General features: G+C 38.9%; 1 protein-coding gene across 1 annotated transcript in view; it reads left to right on the top strand.

Annotated features, from left to right (window-relative positions):
• The first annotated feature begins 248 nt into the window (after positions 1–248).
• znf385d (zinc finger protein 385D) overlaps positions 249–16640 on the top strand; it is a 108942-nt gene continuing 92550 nt past the window's right edge. The window contains exons 1-2 of the mRNA XM_061251900.1: positions 249–413; positions 4179–4529. Coding sequence (XP_061107884.1) covers positions 4343–4529 — 187 coding nt within the window. The 5' untranslated portion in view covers positions 249–413; positions 4179–4342. The remainder of the gene's footprint in view (positions 414–4178; positions 4530–16640) is intronic.

Below are 16640 nucleotides of genomic sequence, written 5' to 3'. Positions count from 1 at the left end.
ATTCTAATATCGAATTCGTTTTCATATTATTATCTGTGGCAGCATTAAAATCAGGTAGGCTAATTTCCCACTGGAAACCTCATTGAACGTCTCCTGCGTTTGATATTCTCTCAGATCTGAACTACTGTATTCGTTGACGCTGAACAGAGACCTTCCCATATCTTGCAACATATAGTCCACCCAATTCGGTGGACTACTGTAGACTGCAATACAATTGTCAGCTTACAATTTTACCGGTGTCCCAGAAACCAACGATAGCGCGAAGTGTAGCGGTTGAAGTTCCCAGGGTAAAAAAGCGCGGAGTGCGGGATTGATTTTGAATTTCCAAAGAGCTGTTGCTGCCACCGCACAACTGGACCAATTAATGCCTGCTCGTCGAAAGGCTTGTGATCCACTTCAATCCCCGATAAAAGGTAAGCATGTGTTTGTTTACATGTACAAGCATTATTTAACGGTGTTTTTCGGAAGTATCAGCAGGACACAGAGCAATACATTCATCAGTACAGTACTACCCTGCTGAAAAAACTAAACAAAAAACTTAAGCTAGGTTTTTGAAACAGCTGGTAGCTGGTTGACCAGTTAGACCAGCACTATAATCAACATGGTTTGACCAGCTCAAGCTATGTTTTGAAACTGCTGAAAGCTGGTATTTCAAGCTGGTCAAAACTGGATTTTACACCATTGTAATCACCTGTTGTCGTTTCAGTCTGAAAAATAAACGTTCTTACATGCTGAATCACATTTTTGAGTATGGTTAGAACAGCGTATTATGCTTCTGTGCTTAAATATTTGTGTTTACGTGCATACATTTACCTCGTGTTACTATCACCGTGAAAGAAAACTATTCTGTATTTAATGGACATTGAAATGACTTTAGCATATTCAGAAAACTCGCTAATGTATGCTAAAAGTAGTTTGGCAGCTCCACACCTTATAAATGGGTATAATCCATTTCACAGCCGCTTGGGTGGGGAGGAAATTAGTCCGTGGGAAATCTAAGATTAGAACACAAGTATTCTGTTCTTACATCACGTAAACCCCACAGTATGCGGCATAAACTCACATTTAAAGATTTGTACTGAACAATGAAGCCTTCAGACACACTCTGTCTGCACACATTATATAAGCTGTGAGGTGATTAAACTACATACACATAACTGAAATACATTGTCATTCCTCATAAAACACACCTGTTTTACATGCTCTGAGAAACCAAAAAAATGTGTCTAGGTGCTTGCAGTTGCATGGGTATGCCCCTTGAAAGCAATAGCCTCTCTACAATTTCAATGATTATGTACTTCAATGATTGTTATTAATAAGCATCATTGAAGCCATCATGTTTTTGTTTTTGCTCCGCTGGATTTGTTCCATCCCTTTCCCCCACAGTGCACAGCCCTTTTTGTCTGAGGAAGTGTTTTGCTCTTTGTGTGACTCAAAGCTCCTTGGTCTGATATGCATCTGTTTTCTCAGGCTGGAAGTGGTTGTCTGCCTCTTCTGGGAAATTAGTGATTACTGATATCAAAGTTCCTATACAAGTACAGGGACATGTGAATGGCTGGATTCTGTTACTCTTCCGTTACTTCTGTTACCTTTTTATTTTGTATTAATAATATAAAACAATCCTTTATTATTTGAAATAACTAAAGGGCCTTTATTATTTCATATATAGACAATGAACAGCCAAGATTAGTGGAGCCTTTTATTGTCCATGCGTATTATGTCTACGGAAGGCATCAACGTCTCACACGCATTTTCATATCATCCTGGAGCTTTTGATTTGTATTCCATACTGATTCAAGTAAAATAATTGCAGTAATTGCAAGTATTCATAATTTAGGGTCTAACTGCTATTTTTTCTGAGCTGTTTGCAAAATGATTTCTCATGTGATATGACATTTGCCTTTGCATAATTATCGGATGATGTTGACACAGAGAGCTGACCACAGGAGGCGGAGGGGGAGGGGGAATTGGGCTCAGGGGGTTAGGGACTATTCAAAAAACCTACATTACTGCTCTTTGCAATTGTATTGTTGGCATACTGTATTAGATACTAAAACCAGGAAGATGCTAATAGTCCTGGTACAGGCTAAGGCGTTATGCCTTCCTATGTTTCTAGGAAGTAGACATCAGCTCATGGCAGTCATAACTTTCTCAGGATATTGTCACCACCCATATGAAATCAGCTCCAGATGAATAAACAAAGGGCCTGTTTACATGACTTTATGACAGGACCCTAGGCATAAAAATAAGATCAGAAGACATGAACATAATTCAGCCTAATCCACTGCAACCAAATGAGTTTGCTTGATCTTTAAGTGGCAGAGATAGCAAACAAGAAAGATATCTCAGCCTTCAGAAAGTCTTTAGCTAGGTGCTTACTGCTAGTGTCTGGCAGGAAGTCAAAGGCAGAAATTAAAGCCCTAAGCACTACGTTCAAGTCCTAAGATGGAACTTACTCTAGGTCTGATGTTTGCATGTCATTTAAGAAAATGTTGAGGAGGATTCTCTAGTAACCGTATCCTGACTGTGAGTACTTATACTAAGTTAATAATCTATGGTTTGGTGTGCTGAAACCAGTATGCATTCTATTTACACCACGCATGGTGGCTGTGCCTATGCATGTCTACAACATCTGGCTGGAGGACCAATCATCTGCAGAAAACTGGGTGTTTGTACTACCTTGGGAGTCCCACTGCTAGTGTGACAGGCCTGAAAGCAGGATGGGAAGCTGTAATGGCCAAGGCCACCATGCACCTATCAGAATGTGCCCAGAATGTGCCCTTGGAAAACAGAAAATGAACAGAAGCGGCATGAGAGGGGGAAATTTGGTCACTTAAAGTTGGAACTGAGTGGACTCCTTGGCGGAGAAATACAGCCTGCTGAAACACTGGTGATATGCTATATGCCCTGCTACTGAATCCTGGACATACTGTTCTATTTCTGACATAACTGGGAGTTGACAAATAATTGGCCGTACTATTATCCGGGGAAAGAGTGCTTCAATTGATTAGGTTGTACTTGTCTCATCACATATGAATCCATCAGCTGCTTGCAGTCTGGTTGTGTTAAGGCTCATGATGTGACTGTCCAGCTCAGCTGGTGGAGTTAACAGAGGCTGTGACTGGCAGAATAAGCAGAATGAGGAGATGTGCATTGTTGCATTCCTTTATGCCTTATGTTTGGAGGAGCGAATGCAGTGGTAACCAGAGAATCCCTGGTGCCATTAAACCCAATGAACCCGATCGAGGACAAAACTAATTGTTTGCAGTTGCCGCTTGCATTACTGTTCATGGTGCCCCACACATGAGAAGCATTCCTGGAACACATTTTATTTGTTAGGCTAAGTATATCCTCAAAGGCTAGAAAAGCATTTTGTTCCTTGGTGAGCAGTTTGTTCCTAGGTAAAATTATACTGAGAAATTGCCCAAAGCATGAATGCAGGGCTGAATGTGGTGAAAAATGTATCGATGTATCAATGGAAATATAAAATGTGCATACAGTAATACATGAGAATGATAGTGCCCAAATGCTCTGTTTAACAGGAAAAGGATTGGCATTCTAATAAATTAATGCCTCTGTGCTGACAGAACAGTCAGTAGTCACATTGTAATGGTGGGGGTGTTGTGGGACAAACTGATGCTACTCTTCTGTGGCGATTAATGTGTGTGAGAAGACACAGTGTGTATGTGGAATTTTGAGAATCAAAAGGGAATATAAACATATACCATGAATATATATATTTTTCTGTTTGTGATCCAGGCGGCACGGATGGTGCAGTGGGTAGCACTGCCGCCTCACAGCAAGGAGGTCCTGGGTTCGAATCCCCGTCGGCCGGGACCTCTCTGTGTGGAGTTTGCATGTTCTCCCCGTGTCTGCGTGGGTTTCCTCCGGGTACTCCGGTTTCCTCCCACAGTCCAAAGACATGCACGTTAGGCTGATTGGAGAGTCTAAATTGCCCGTAGGTATGAGTGTGTGAGTGAATGGTGTGTGTGCCCTGCGATAGACTGGCGACCTGTCCAGGGTGTATTCCTGCCTTTCGCCCAATGTATGCTGGGATAGGCTCCAGCCCCCCTGCGACCCTGATCAGGATAAGCGGGTTCAGATAATGGATGGATGGATGGATGTTTGTGATCCAGTGATCATGCTTGCGACCAGTGTCTGTTTTTACTCATTTGTAGGTGCCAAGAAGCCTTCCCACCCCCAATTGACTTGAGTCCCCGCTGCTGAAGGACATCTAAGATAAACATCCAGGGTTTCCTCTCGCCCTTGTTGTCCTTCCCATTTCTATACGGTCTTGTCCAGTGATTTGGAGCCATTCAGTGTTGAGGCTGATGGGTGAGGAATGGAGTTTCTCCCGGATCTCTCTGTGGAAAAAACAGACTGCGAGGATGGTCCATTCAGGACTCACCTATGCCAGGCTTGCAATCTGCAGCTGATCTCCAGGGCCCAGGCCCAGGTCCACTGCAACAGCAGGACTCACCTGAAGAGGATCCGCCGGCTCAGAGACCCGCCCATCCCGTCTGACGCAGGTAGGACCCGTGGGGCCGGTAAAGCACTTACAGTTTTGGAATTATTGCTGTGCACTGTGCATTTTAGACTAATTTTCATATAAATTGCATATCGAAGAACAACACGAAAATGAAATTACCAGCCATAGTTTTTTATTTTGATTGTTAATGATGCAGAATTAAAAATAATTATCATGTCTTCATTAGACTTGGCTTTTGATATGCCTAAGAACATTGATTTCTCATGTTCCCCTCTGAATTGGTTTTCATATTGCTGACATGCATAGTCCACTCTCCTCCCTGCACCATTTGAATGTCTCATGTACGTGCCAATCTGTCAATCATTTCTTAGATGAATGGATAATGTTGTGGTGTGGCTTTTCACAGGATAATGTACAAGCACTATTAATACTGTATTTTTCACAATCTAAATGAACCAAATGATCTCAAGTACTCAACACATCAATTTAATGATCCCAGACTAGCAAGGACAGGAATTGTCTGGGGTCTATTTATGATATCATTCACTGTGAAAGGATCATCAATGCACAATTCATTCATTTTTGTGCTTCTATATGTAAACACACATATCATACTTGGTCTCTTTCATTTTTACATAATAGTGTATGGTCAAACTTCTGCCTTTGTTCTGCTACTGTGTTTTCTTGATACGGAAACTGAAATATTGTTAAGTTGCATTCTCCTGTTGTCTGGTTGTCAAGGTGGTTAAATGGTGATGGTAGTCCGGGCAATTGCTGACTCTACATGTTGGGTATATACAAAATTGGAAGTAAGAGCTCTGTACTGCCGGCTCAGACACACCTGGCACTTTACTCCTAGCTGTTATTTAGGGAAGAGCAGGTGATGATAGTACTTGAGGTAAATGAAGAGAAGAATGAGGCTGATTGACTTGATGCACAATTTGCAACAGAGTCACCAAGAGAGTTTCAGTGAACAGGATAATCCCCTTCTCAATGCACACTAGTACTCTGTGCAATCAAGCACATGAAGCTTCCGATAATCACTCGATTTGACTTGGGATGTGATATTATTATATCTGAGACTATTGCAATCTTTGTTAGAAAGAGTGTTAGCTCTCAGTTTAGTCAGTAAACTTATTAAAATGTCATGTTTAATTCCATGTATGAATCATGATCTCAGAACATAGTCCTCATGTAACTAGTACTAGCAACTACTACAGCAGCATCTTCAAATATAACCAAATACATTGTATCATATTGGTCGTGGTTTTGCCTTGATAGCAGACTATTTTTTTATAAAGTTGCTTTGTAAAATATCAGGCACAGCTCCCCAGTGTGTTTTAGTAGACTTCCCAATCCAAACATAGTGCATATGGTGGTATTTTCAACAAAATAAATAATAGATAAAATGAATGTCAATGGAGAAAAATGTTCTGAAATAGAAACATTTTAAGGCCGGTCCTATAGATGGCAGCAGTATCATGCCACATGATGGAGTAGTGAGGATGCTTTGGATAAAAGGTCTCAGAAGATTTTCCGTGATGGAAAGAAAGCCATACTTTCCGTTCTTTGTCCTGTCTATTTTCATGGGTATCCAGTGGCCTGCTTTTTATTTTTTATAATACTCTGAAACTGTATCCAAAAAAGTTAGTTTGATTTAATGTAGAGACTTCACAAAGACCCCCGACCAGTCTTTGTGAAGTCTCTACATTAAATCAAACTAACTTTTTTCTGCAGGGCATGTTGGTTCTTGTTTTCACCTTAGAATCAGCAACCGATTCAGACCCAAGAACCAAGCTGAGGTGAGTTAACTGCGTAATCAACTGCTTTCATTGATCAATTAAATGCTGAGTACCAAGAAAAGCCAGCACACACTGCAGCTCTCCAGGACCAGGATTTATTTTTATTGCCATCTATAACTGTAATATACCTTAATATTTCAAACTATATAAGTAAATTATACAGAAAAATAAATATGAACTAAGATGAGGAATGTAATCAAACTTCAGAAGTAAGATCTCGCAGAATGGTTGTCAGTGTCTGTCATCCAGCTGTTGTTGGAGTGTGCAAGATATAGATTTTGACCAGATATAGATTTTAATGCATTACATCTTGTTCACATGTTTTCAGTGCTATCATACACTGTGGGATATAAAGTTTTTCAATTTGCACCCGCCACCATGAGGGTGTTTTAAAAGGTAGCCTACAGCTCAAAGGAACTGCCCCACGAGTGCTGTTGTTAACATCACGGATATATTGGCTGCATGCCCTTTCACCTCCAGTTTGGTTCTAAACAAGTTAGCTATTAGCAGTGCTTGAGTGAAAAATAGATTTCTAGGAAGTTCGCTTCACTTGAATGTGGGGACATTTATTTTACAGTCCTGCACAATTCCAATAAGGATTCTGAGATTTGAACTGCTGAGGAGGGCAGTTTGGGCCAGGCTGAGGTATTTGTCCCTCTTGCAGAGTAGCATTTTTAACAGGAACCACTCAGGAGGCAGAAGTAGGTTTGCTGACTTCTCAATGCAGTGTTTATTATTTTGACAAAATGTTTTTGCTTTTTTATGTCATCTGTACAGTTAGCCTGAAATATCTCTTACTGTAACTCATAAGTGATTTTGGCCAGATATTCGGTTGAAATAATGTATGTTTAACTGGTTTGTTTTTTCCATTGTGACTAGATGGATTTGCATTAATAATAATTAATGTTCACTAAATCAGAGATTATTTATATTTGTAGTGGTGTGACGTATGATAGTTTATTAAAGTTAGCGCTAATGCCTTTAGTATACTATTAAGTATACTATTAGTATGTTATTAAGTGAGGCAGCATATTTTAAATGATTGTTTTTAGAATTTTTGTGTGCTTTTATTTCATTATTGTGAGCATGGAAGCACTGTTTGTGTTGGTTGGCCCTTCCATTGAAAATAGATCATTTTTAACCTCAATATCTCACCTGTTTCAAAACAAATCTCAGTGCCATTTCTTCGGTCTACTACAATGGGCTTGCCAACTTATACCCTGAGAAAACATCAAGACTTTTTTGTGCAAAAATAACTACATTTAAATCCAAGTGACCTGACACAAGCACATGCATTGGGCCTCATTTGTCAATATTTCCATAATGTGTGCAAATGTATGTGCGATCGGAAACAAACTAACAAGTAGGCACAGCTTTTTTTCCGTGTCCACGTGTGTATGTCGAGAAATACCAAATACTTGTGATTAGCATAAATTGAAGCCCCTAAAATACCTTATAATATATAGAGATGGCCGAGAAAAGAAGGGAACTTTGTTTTAAAATGCTGTGTAGCTTACACATGATCTGCTTTTGTGTGTGCTATGGTTACTTTGTAACTTGTCTTTGCAAACATTAAAATGTATATTAAATGTATATTAAAACTTAATATCTTCTAAGCCATGATGTTTTCTTAAACAAAGAGGAAATGAAGCTGATTGAAACATAAAGCGATGTGCCAAACTGATGCACCAAACCTGATGGCGATCGAATGGGATCAAAACGTTCTCTCCAATAAAGATGTATAAGGATACATATCAATGTATTCTTTTAATCCAAACTAACTTCTAAACATTGTTGCTAATTAGCCAATTTTTGTTTATATAGGCTACATAAACTACGTATGTGCCACATAGGACTGGAATCAACTATTCTTATACGGTCTCTATGGTTGGAACTGACTTGTGAGCCTCACGAAAGGTTACTTACTTGGCAGGCCAAATGACCCAATGAGTTTTTATTCCTTGGGTCATTTGGCACTGTCTAATTTAAGTATTTAAGTGTATAATTCCATATACATTTTCTGCAAATTACTTGTTTGAGTGTAATGGACTACCATCACAAGAGAAGTAAGTATGTGAAGCCTGGATGCTGTATGGCAACATGGAAGGGTAAGAGAGATCAGAGACCAGTGACACACTAAAAGGGACATTGAACAATTGATTTTATAACCAGAGCAAGATCAATTTTTTATTTTTTATTGAAAAACCAATGCATTTCAGAGACATATATTACTCAGAAATACAAACAAAAACATTTTCTTAAATAAAAATAGATAGTAGGAGTACTATATCAAACTGCCATTTAGCACTGCTACTCTCTTTTGGACAGATCGGATTTAAGGTGTACAGTATGTCAAAAACAATGCTGTGGTTCTGTGCACAGCTGCAAAATGACCCATTTCTACATTTTTTTGGGGGGGGTCTTTATTGGAGGGATGAAATAAAAGAGGAGAGATGAGTGAACTCTATTAACTGCAGTGGAGAGCAGCTGCTGAGGAGAAATGTTTATTCCGTTCAACTGTGGGATGAGGAAATGCCCCCCAGGTCACCAGCCCTGTCACTGCCACTGATTAAACTGGAGAACAAAGCCATGGGGTGGGGGAGCTGGCAAAAAAAGCAATTTAAATGATTTACTTCTTCACCACTAAACATTGCATGCATAGTCTAAATATTGTTGCTGTCTCTTTTGACGGCAGTTTTAAAGGCTTTTGTCACCCACTACTGATGGTGAACAGCGTTTCTAAATTATGTAAATTAAATTTTCCTGTTTAAATTCACAAAAACAAATTTGGAAATGTTGTTTATGGTTGTTTGTATATTTTCACCATTTGACTGGTTTGAGTGCTGTTTTGTCATTCATACTTTTGTATAAGCATTCATGGGTTTCCATTTTGGGTTTCCCCAAGTGAGTGAGGAAGTTATTTCAGAAGCCAGATAATGACACCCAGGGAATGAGGACAGGAGATAACCCATAGCACATAGCCCACTGGTTTCAGGTCTGATTCCCAAAGCACTTAACCAGATTGGCTCTGTAAATGTCCAGCTGTGTCAATGGATTATATATTCAAATGTTTCCCATGGCAGCAATCTTTTGTAGAGTCCTTGCAAACCAAATGAAAATATAGCAGTGATCTCACACAGAGCCAGGAAAATTAATTAACAATTTGGAGACATCCACGATGGCCTCTTCCAATACAACTGTAAAATTTCAGTGAGACAATTGCTTTAGAGTGACTGTCTCTAAAGACATGTTTTTGGCTGGATAACAATGGACAGTTTTCAAGATCAATATACAGTCCCCTCCAAAAGTATTGGAATGGCAAGGCCAATTCCTTTGTTTTTGCAATATGCTGAAGACATTTGGGGTTGAGATAAAAAGATGAACACTTGACAATTTCAGCTTTTATTTCCTGGTATTTATACATAGATGTGTTAAATTACTTATAATATAGTGCCTTTGGTATCAGACCACCCAATTCTTTGGTGAGAAAAAGTATTGGAACAGAGAAGATTTAAGTAAATGAAAATAAATGAAACAAATATTTGGTAGCCTATATCTGCATCAACCCCTCGACCCATTGACATTGCATTATTCTTTTGTGATGCTTTTCCAGGCTTTTAAGGCAGCCTCTTTCAGTTGTTGTTTGTATCAGTCTCTTCTTCAGGAGGTGAAATGCATGCTCACTTGGGTTCATGTCTGGTGATTGACTTGGCCAGTCTAAAACCTTCCACTTCTCCCCCCTAATGACGTCCTTTGTTGTGTTTTGGGTCATTATCTTGCTGCATGATGATATTCCTCCTAATTAGTTTGGACGCATTTCTCCGTACGTTGGCACACAGAATGTTTTTGAATTCAACCTGCTGCTACCATCATGAGTTACATCATCAACAAATTAGTGGCTGTGCTTCACAGATGAGCATGTATGTTTTGGATCATGAATAGATCCCTTCTTTCTTCACACTTTTGCCTTCCCATCACTTTGGTAGAGGTTAGTCTTGGTCTCATCAGTCTGTAAAACTTTGTTCCAGAACTCATCTCTGTACTTCTTTGCAAATTGTAATCTTGCTTACCGATTCTTACTACTGATGAGTGGTTTGCATCTTGTGGTATAACCTCTATATTTCCATCCTCTAAGTCTTTTTTGAAGGGTTGATTGAGATACCTTCACCCCTGCTCTGTGGAGATTGTTTATGATGTCACTGACTGATGTTTTGTGGTTTTGCTTCACAACTCTCACAATGTTTCTGTCATCACTTGCTGTTATTTTCCTTTGTTGACCTGTTCAATGTCTGTTGCTCCGTACGCCAGCAGTTTCTTTCTTTCTTTTCCAAGTTGTTGTGCAAGCTATGTTCAATGCTTGTGCAATGGATTTCCCCTCTTTTCTAAGCTTTAAATGGCTTGCTTTTCTCCAAAATACAGGTCCCTGGTCTTCATGTTGGCTTATCTTTTCTAACACAAATGCCGTCTTCACAGACAGCTAAAACCAAGAGCAAACATTCATAACAATTTATTTTTTCACCAATCAATCTAACAGGACACATCTGGGCAATAAGAAACACCTGTCAGTCACATGTTCCAATACTTTTGCTCACCTAAAAATTGGGGGGTCTGATACAAAAGGTGATATGTTATAAGTTGTTTAACAAATCTAAATAAAAATACCAGGAAAAAATCTGAAATTTGGATCTGTCATTTCATGTACATCCTTTGACCTCAAACTCAATTGTCTTCGGTGTATAGAAAAACAAAGGAATTGACCTTGCTGTTCCAAATGCTTTTGGAGGGGACTGTAAGTGTACTTGGTGTTGAGTATTGCTTTCAGAGACCTGCTGCTTTCAGAACCCACCATTAAAATGTATGTCATTAGCCTGGTAGGTATACCCAATTTCTTCATAATAGTGAAGACATTTCACCTATGTCTTTGGCACTAGGATCTATAGCTGCAAGTATTTACATTTGTGACTAACAAGGTTGCTGGTTTTATGTTCCCAATGTTTTTGTTGGGATACACTAAGAAGCTCTACTTTTAAAATAGATACTGTGGATTGTTACACTATAAGCATTTATGAGGAGAAACAAATATGAAACATGTGTTTTTCATACATTTATTGCAGTGCCATAACTGGATTACAAAGAATTTAAAAACAAAGATCAATGTCACTGATCTCTCTGGTCATGTCTTCTCAAATACCAAGCATCAAAGCTATGTATTAAGACAGGATGTAAACAGAAATGTAAACTGCCCTGAGTGCTATGGGGAATGGGAGACATGGTCTTCACACCAGGCAAAAGAATGGGGCAAAAGTGCAGTTTATTGCTACGGTTGTCAATGTTGTGCTAATGCTTCTAACATGAGACAAATATTGGTTTTAACACTTTCAAATGGTACAGTATATTGTCTGACCAGATTTATTGAATATTCCACCATAAAAAAGGCAATGAATGCAAATAAACCAAATTTGAGTGCTATTATAATGGCCTTACTGTACATTAAACAAAGCGGTAGGTTTATAGTTGTGAAAGTTCCTCTCAAAAATGTCTCATTGATGTGGAAATAGGATATCAATAATCAATAACATAACAAATCTTCAATAGTCTCTTGCGCCGTACCTTTAGTCTTTGTAGGCCAAAGCAAGCTACATAATTGTGTAACTTACAAGATTAGATCACCCATACTGTGGGAGACACAGACTTTCTTTTGTAAGAACTATGCAATTGTATTCATAAACACTCTCTCTCTTGACTTTTTTTGATTTTGAACCACTGTTAATTGTCAGAGATGGTTCATCTCATTTAGCAGCAATCTTTTTTTTTTACAATCTTATGCATCATTTGCAGCAAGTGCATTGCTTATTTCTTGGCTCAAATGTTTTCAGAAACATATTTGTTTAGGAGGAATAAAATAAAGTTAATCAACGGTCCACCATGTTGTTATATTTTGCTAAAACCAACAAACCACAGTCTACCCAATCATTTACCGACTACGTGGTAAACTACGTCCCTTGTCCTTGTTAATCCTATTGCATAATACAGTACCATATATACTGTCTTATATCAGACATCTTGGGTGTTCGATGCTATTTTTCTGAATGAATTTTTTGGACATGCCTAGTAATATGTCATGGTCATTTAGGGCAGTTTTCTGACGTAAGGAGTGTTAGTTGAATCAAACATGCACACGTGTACAAGCCCTTTGTACAAAAGAAGAAAAAATTTGTGATAAGAATATAATATGTACTTGCATAAGGCCCATTGTCTGTAGCCTATCAGTCTACTAAGGCCTGATAATAATTGGAAAGGAAACAGATAGCTGGCGGCTGCTTATTCACTTCTTCCTCTCGGGTTCTGTGTGAAGTGAAGCTGGAGAAAACACTCAGTGAAGTCTGCCTGATACTGTAAAATGGCATCTGACCTGCTTTAGGCACCACAGAAAGCAGAACTTGAGCATTCTGAAGGACAAATCAGCTTGTCATCCTGTAGAGAAATACAAAAATTCCCCCCTCCCCCCCAAGTAGCCATCTCTTTTTACTTTTACTAGAAGATTCTTAACCAAATACTTGCCACAAGGTATTTGCGAATCGTTAAAGGGAGGAATGTCTGTTGATGTCAATCAATGTGATAAGTCATACATTATGTATCAGATCCTTAATTCAATGACGTAGAGCTGGCTCCAGTCCGCCATATGCTCTAGTAATGATCCTCCACCTCCTGCCACTGCTAAACCCAGCAGGCCTGCTGTTTCAACTGTTTCATTGACTCACTGGTAAAGAAATCAACACTTTCTCTCTGCAACAATGTATTGTTACGCTATGTCCTCTCGTTCCTTTGAAATAAAAAGGTATTCAAAATGATTGAATTGCCCTGATGGAGACTCTTGGTTATTTTGTCTGCCCACTGCATGTTATGTTTTTGTAAACAACCAGAGACTTTGTTTAGAAATAAAGGTTGTCTTAACATTCAAGGATACGAGGGTAATAGAATCAGGAAGTTGTGAGAACATCATGATTTCCCTCACAATGCGGCTTCTTAAGAAAGACCAAGATAAACAAAGACCACAGTAGAATGGACACTGAAGTGAAGTGGTACCAGAGAAAGATGCAGTGTGTCAAAAACAACTTTCGCAGTCTGTGGACACATACAGTATGTGTGCCTCCTGGTAGAGCAAACATTTTCAGATCTTGGCATATTAAATTGCTTTGATTTGATTCGTCTTCCAGGCTTTCTCACGGTGTTCAGTCCCCAAACTCATTGTCTGGGTGATATGTGGTATTGAAACCTGGTGACAGCCCTACCATTTCGCAAAGAAAAGGACACTGGAATTGCTACTATGCAGACTAAGAAACGGACAAACACATGTTCAGTGTTGTCTTTATAAATCAGTACCTTCCTTGTGACTTAGGAACTAAGTTGAGCTTGGTGCTGTTACTTGCAGTGCATCTTTCATACGTTTATTCTGCTCAATCTGGCTGATTGTGTTTGTTTTTTGGACTACGCTGATAAAGCCAAGGGAAGATAAAGTGACTGATATCAGAGGCGACGGTGCTCCATTTTCTAACGAGATTACACTGAACAGTGCTTAATGGGAGGGCGCTCTGGAATGTAAAATTACACATTTATCTGCTCCAGACAGGACCTTTATGTGATAAATAATTAATGTGTGCTGTATGCTATCTCTGCTATTTGGAATAATCACAGAGACAGGTGGCAGGGGAAGTAAAACTGATTTATATATAGGACTGATATGACACTGAAGAGTTTTCCACCTCAGCTACTGAACTAAACCTGAGGTTTAAGCTCATGTCATAGTACACAGTGCTTTTTAAAGACAGTTTTGATGGAAGTGAAGCTTTTGGGAATTGCACGTGTATGGGGAGTTGGAATACGATGTACTTTACAGCTCCTTTCAGATAAAAGTGCAGCCCGTTTAGTTATAGAGGAGTCAAGGTCACAGCGGATTATTATTTACGTGTACAAGACACCCATATTCAGAGCCCTGTAGATGGAATATATTACAGCGATTTGCTGATTTATATTGAGAGTTTTACTCGAGCAATTCAAGTTCACTGTCTCGTTGAGGGGTGCCACAGCAGTGCATCACTGAGATTTAAACCCACAGTACTTGAATATAATATCTGGATTTCATTTCTCCAAATTCATTTCTCCACTGTATGCACATAGACAACACAGGAATTCACAGGTACATACATAACAACTGTGTATGAAGGGAAAAAAATGACTTGCTTTTTGAATTACATATTAAACTATTGAGGTAATAAAGTGGTCTACATGGTGTACCGTATCAATTCATTGGACATTGTACTCAGCTGAATACCTACTGAGTAAAATCAGGTTTACATTTCTCAGGGGTAAATTATATTAATTGATGTAATTTATGAATGATTTGATTGAATTTGTGTGATTACATTTCTTGCCCTTATTTCGGTGTGCTGTGCCTTGCTAAACATAAAATTATATTGTGAAGGACACAATGCAAGTTAGAATGGGAATGAATCACTGAGAGTTTTAGCCCGGTGCAGATCAGATTTTTACCAATCTGTTATCATTATTATGCCATGCCTGTCATCATGACAGTTAAATGCAGTGTGCTTATGTCCAAAGGTGTATTGGAGGGTTGAGTCGGGTCAGTGCTGTGTTGTGTGATGTGACATATCTCATAGTCTATTTTAACATATCCATGCAATTACTGGATGCAGCTTTGAAGGAAATTGAAGAAGGCTCATGGTGCAAATTTTCCTACTTATTGAATGAGATGATTGAAAAGTGAAATCTTGCTGTCCTTGGTGCATCCAAACCTGTGATAAGTACACTCTGCAATTAGAATCATTATCATATTCTGTTGCTAAAATGAGCGAAATGGTCTCCGTTCCATTTCCGCAAAGCAAACGGCAGGTAATTGATCTATTGTTTGTTAATGAAGACACCCGGTGACTGGTAAATGTTGGTTTGGTTTGATTTCGCTCTCTGGTCTCAGGTGTGTTTTTTTTGTTCTGTTTTTCTGATCTGCTGCAGGCTGCATGAATATAGAAGCTGAAACATTTGTTCGTTGGACTGTGACAATTCTGCAGGCAATACTTGGAGCAGTAGATTGGGGATTTCAGTCTCTTTGCCACTGCACCAGTTCCACGTCTCCAATATATAACGCAGGCACTACATAAAATTATAACCACATTAGGCCTATGTGCTATCCATTAATAAAATAATAAATGTTTTGGGTTTGCTCCTAAAATGTAACAGGCACTAAAGGTATGGGCTTCCATCATTTGTGTTATGGTGTAGAGTGATTCAATGTGCAGTATGAATATGAGAGCCAAAGAAATGCCACTGTGGCTGAATTCATTCACCCTCCCTTTCCCCATCTGCTCCTCTGTGCTTGGGCTTTGTTTCATTAAACAAGTCACAGTATAACAAAAAAAACTGTGATGCAGTCCTGTACGTCTGCTAAATTTAGAGCCCATATGAAAAATAATTAAATGGCAAATTCTGTTTGATGGTGATTACAATACCGGACTATTGTAAAAATCCTAATTATGTACCTGTCAGTGAATTTAATTGCGCAATAAATTACATAAGGAATTAGTTTTTTGTTGGCATGTAATGTAAAACACTGTTACTACTGTGTGTGCATAGGCAGTTATGTCATGGCAGATTTGCGTGTCTCTGAAGGCTACACAGCTGGCATGTTAAGTAGAGCTATGTGTTAATTAAATTTACTGTGTTCAGGGACTATGATGATGTAAACTGACAGATGTTCCATTTCTCAAAGCCTCTTATACACAGTATCGATCAAGCTTTTAATGAAGTGATGCTTCCTTCTCATCCTCGAGTCACATATGTATGTCACATGCATGTGTTCTGCCATTTATGTATTTCAGACACAGATACTTCTATCCTACAGTCCGGTCTGTATGTATTTGAACAGTTGTGCAGCACATTGGATTTGAAATGAAACAATAAATGTGAGGGTAAAGTGCACAATCTCCTTTAATTTGAGTGTATTTACATCCATATCAGGTGATGTGTGTAGGAATCACTTCCATTTTTAGGGGGCCAAACCTAATTGGATGGCTGGCTTCTCAGCTGAATAGTCAGGTGTATTCTGTCACTTCCTTAAGTAAGAAAGCTTTCAGTATCTTGATTCTAGGCTTTTGATGACCTGTTATTGGAGTCTGTTATTGCTGTTTGTCAACATGAGGCCCAGAATTGTGCCAATGACAGTCAAGGAAGCCATTATGAAATAAGAAAATAGCAGTCAGACAACTGCTAAACGATAGGCTTTCCTAAATAAAGAGTTTGGGACATCATTAAGAAGAAAGAGAGCACTGGTGTAT

Source organism: Conger conger, chromosome 1 (genome assembly GCF_963514075.1).
Source record: "Conger conger chromosome 1, fConCon1.1, whole genome shotgun sequence".
NCBI classification, from domain to species: Eukaryota; Metazoa; Chordata; class Actinopteri; order Anguilliformes; family Congridae; genus Conger; species Conger conger.
This window is presented reverse-complemented; position numbering and strand designations above follow the sequence as displayed.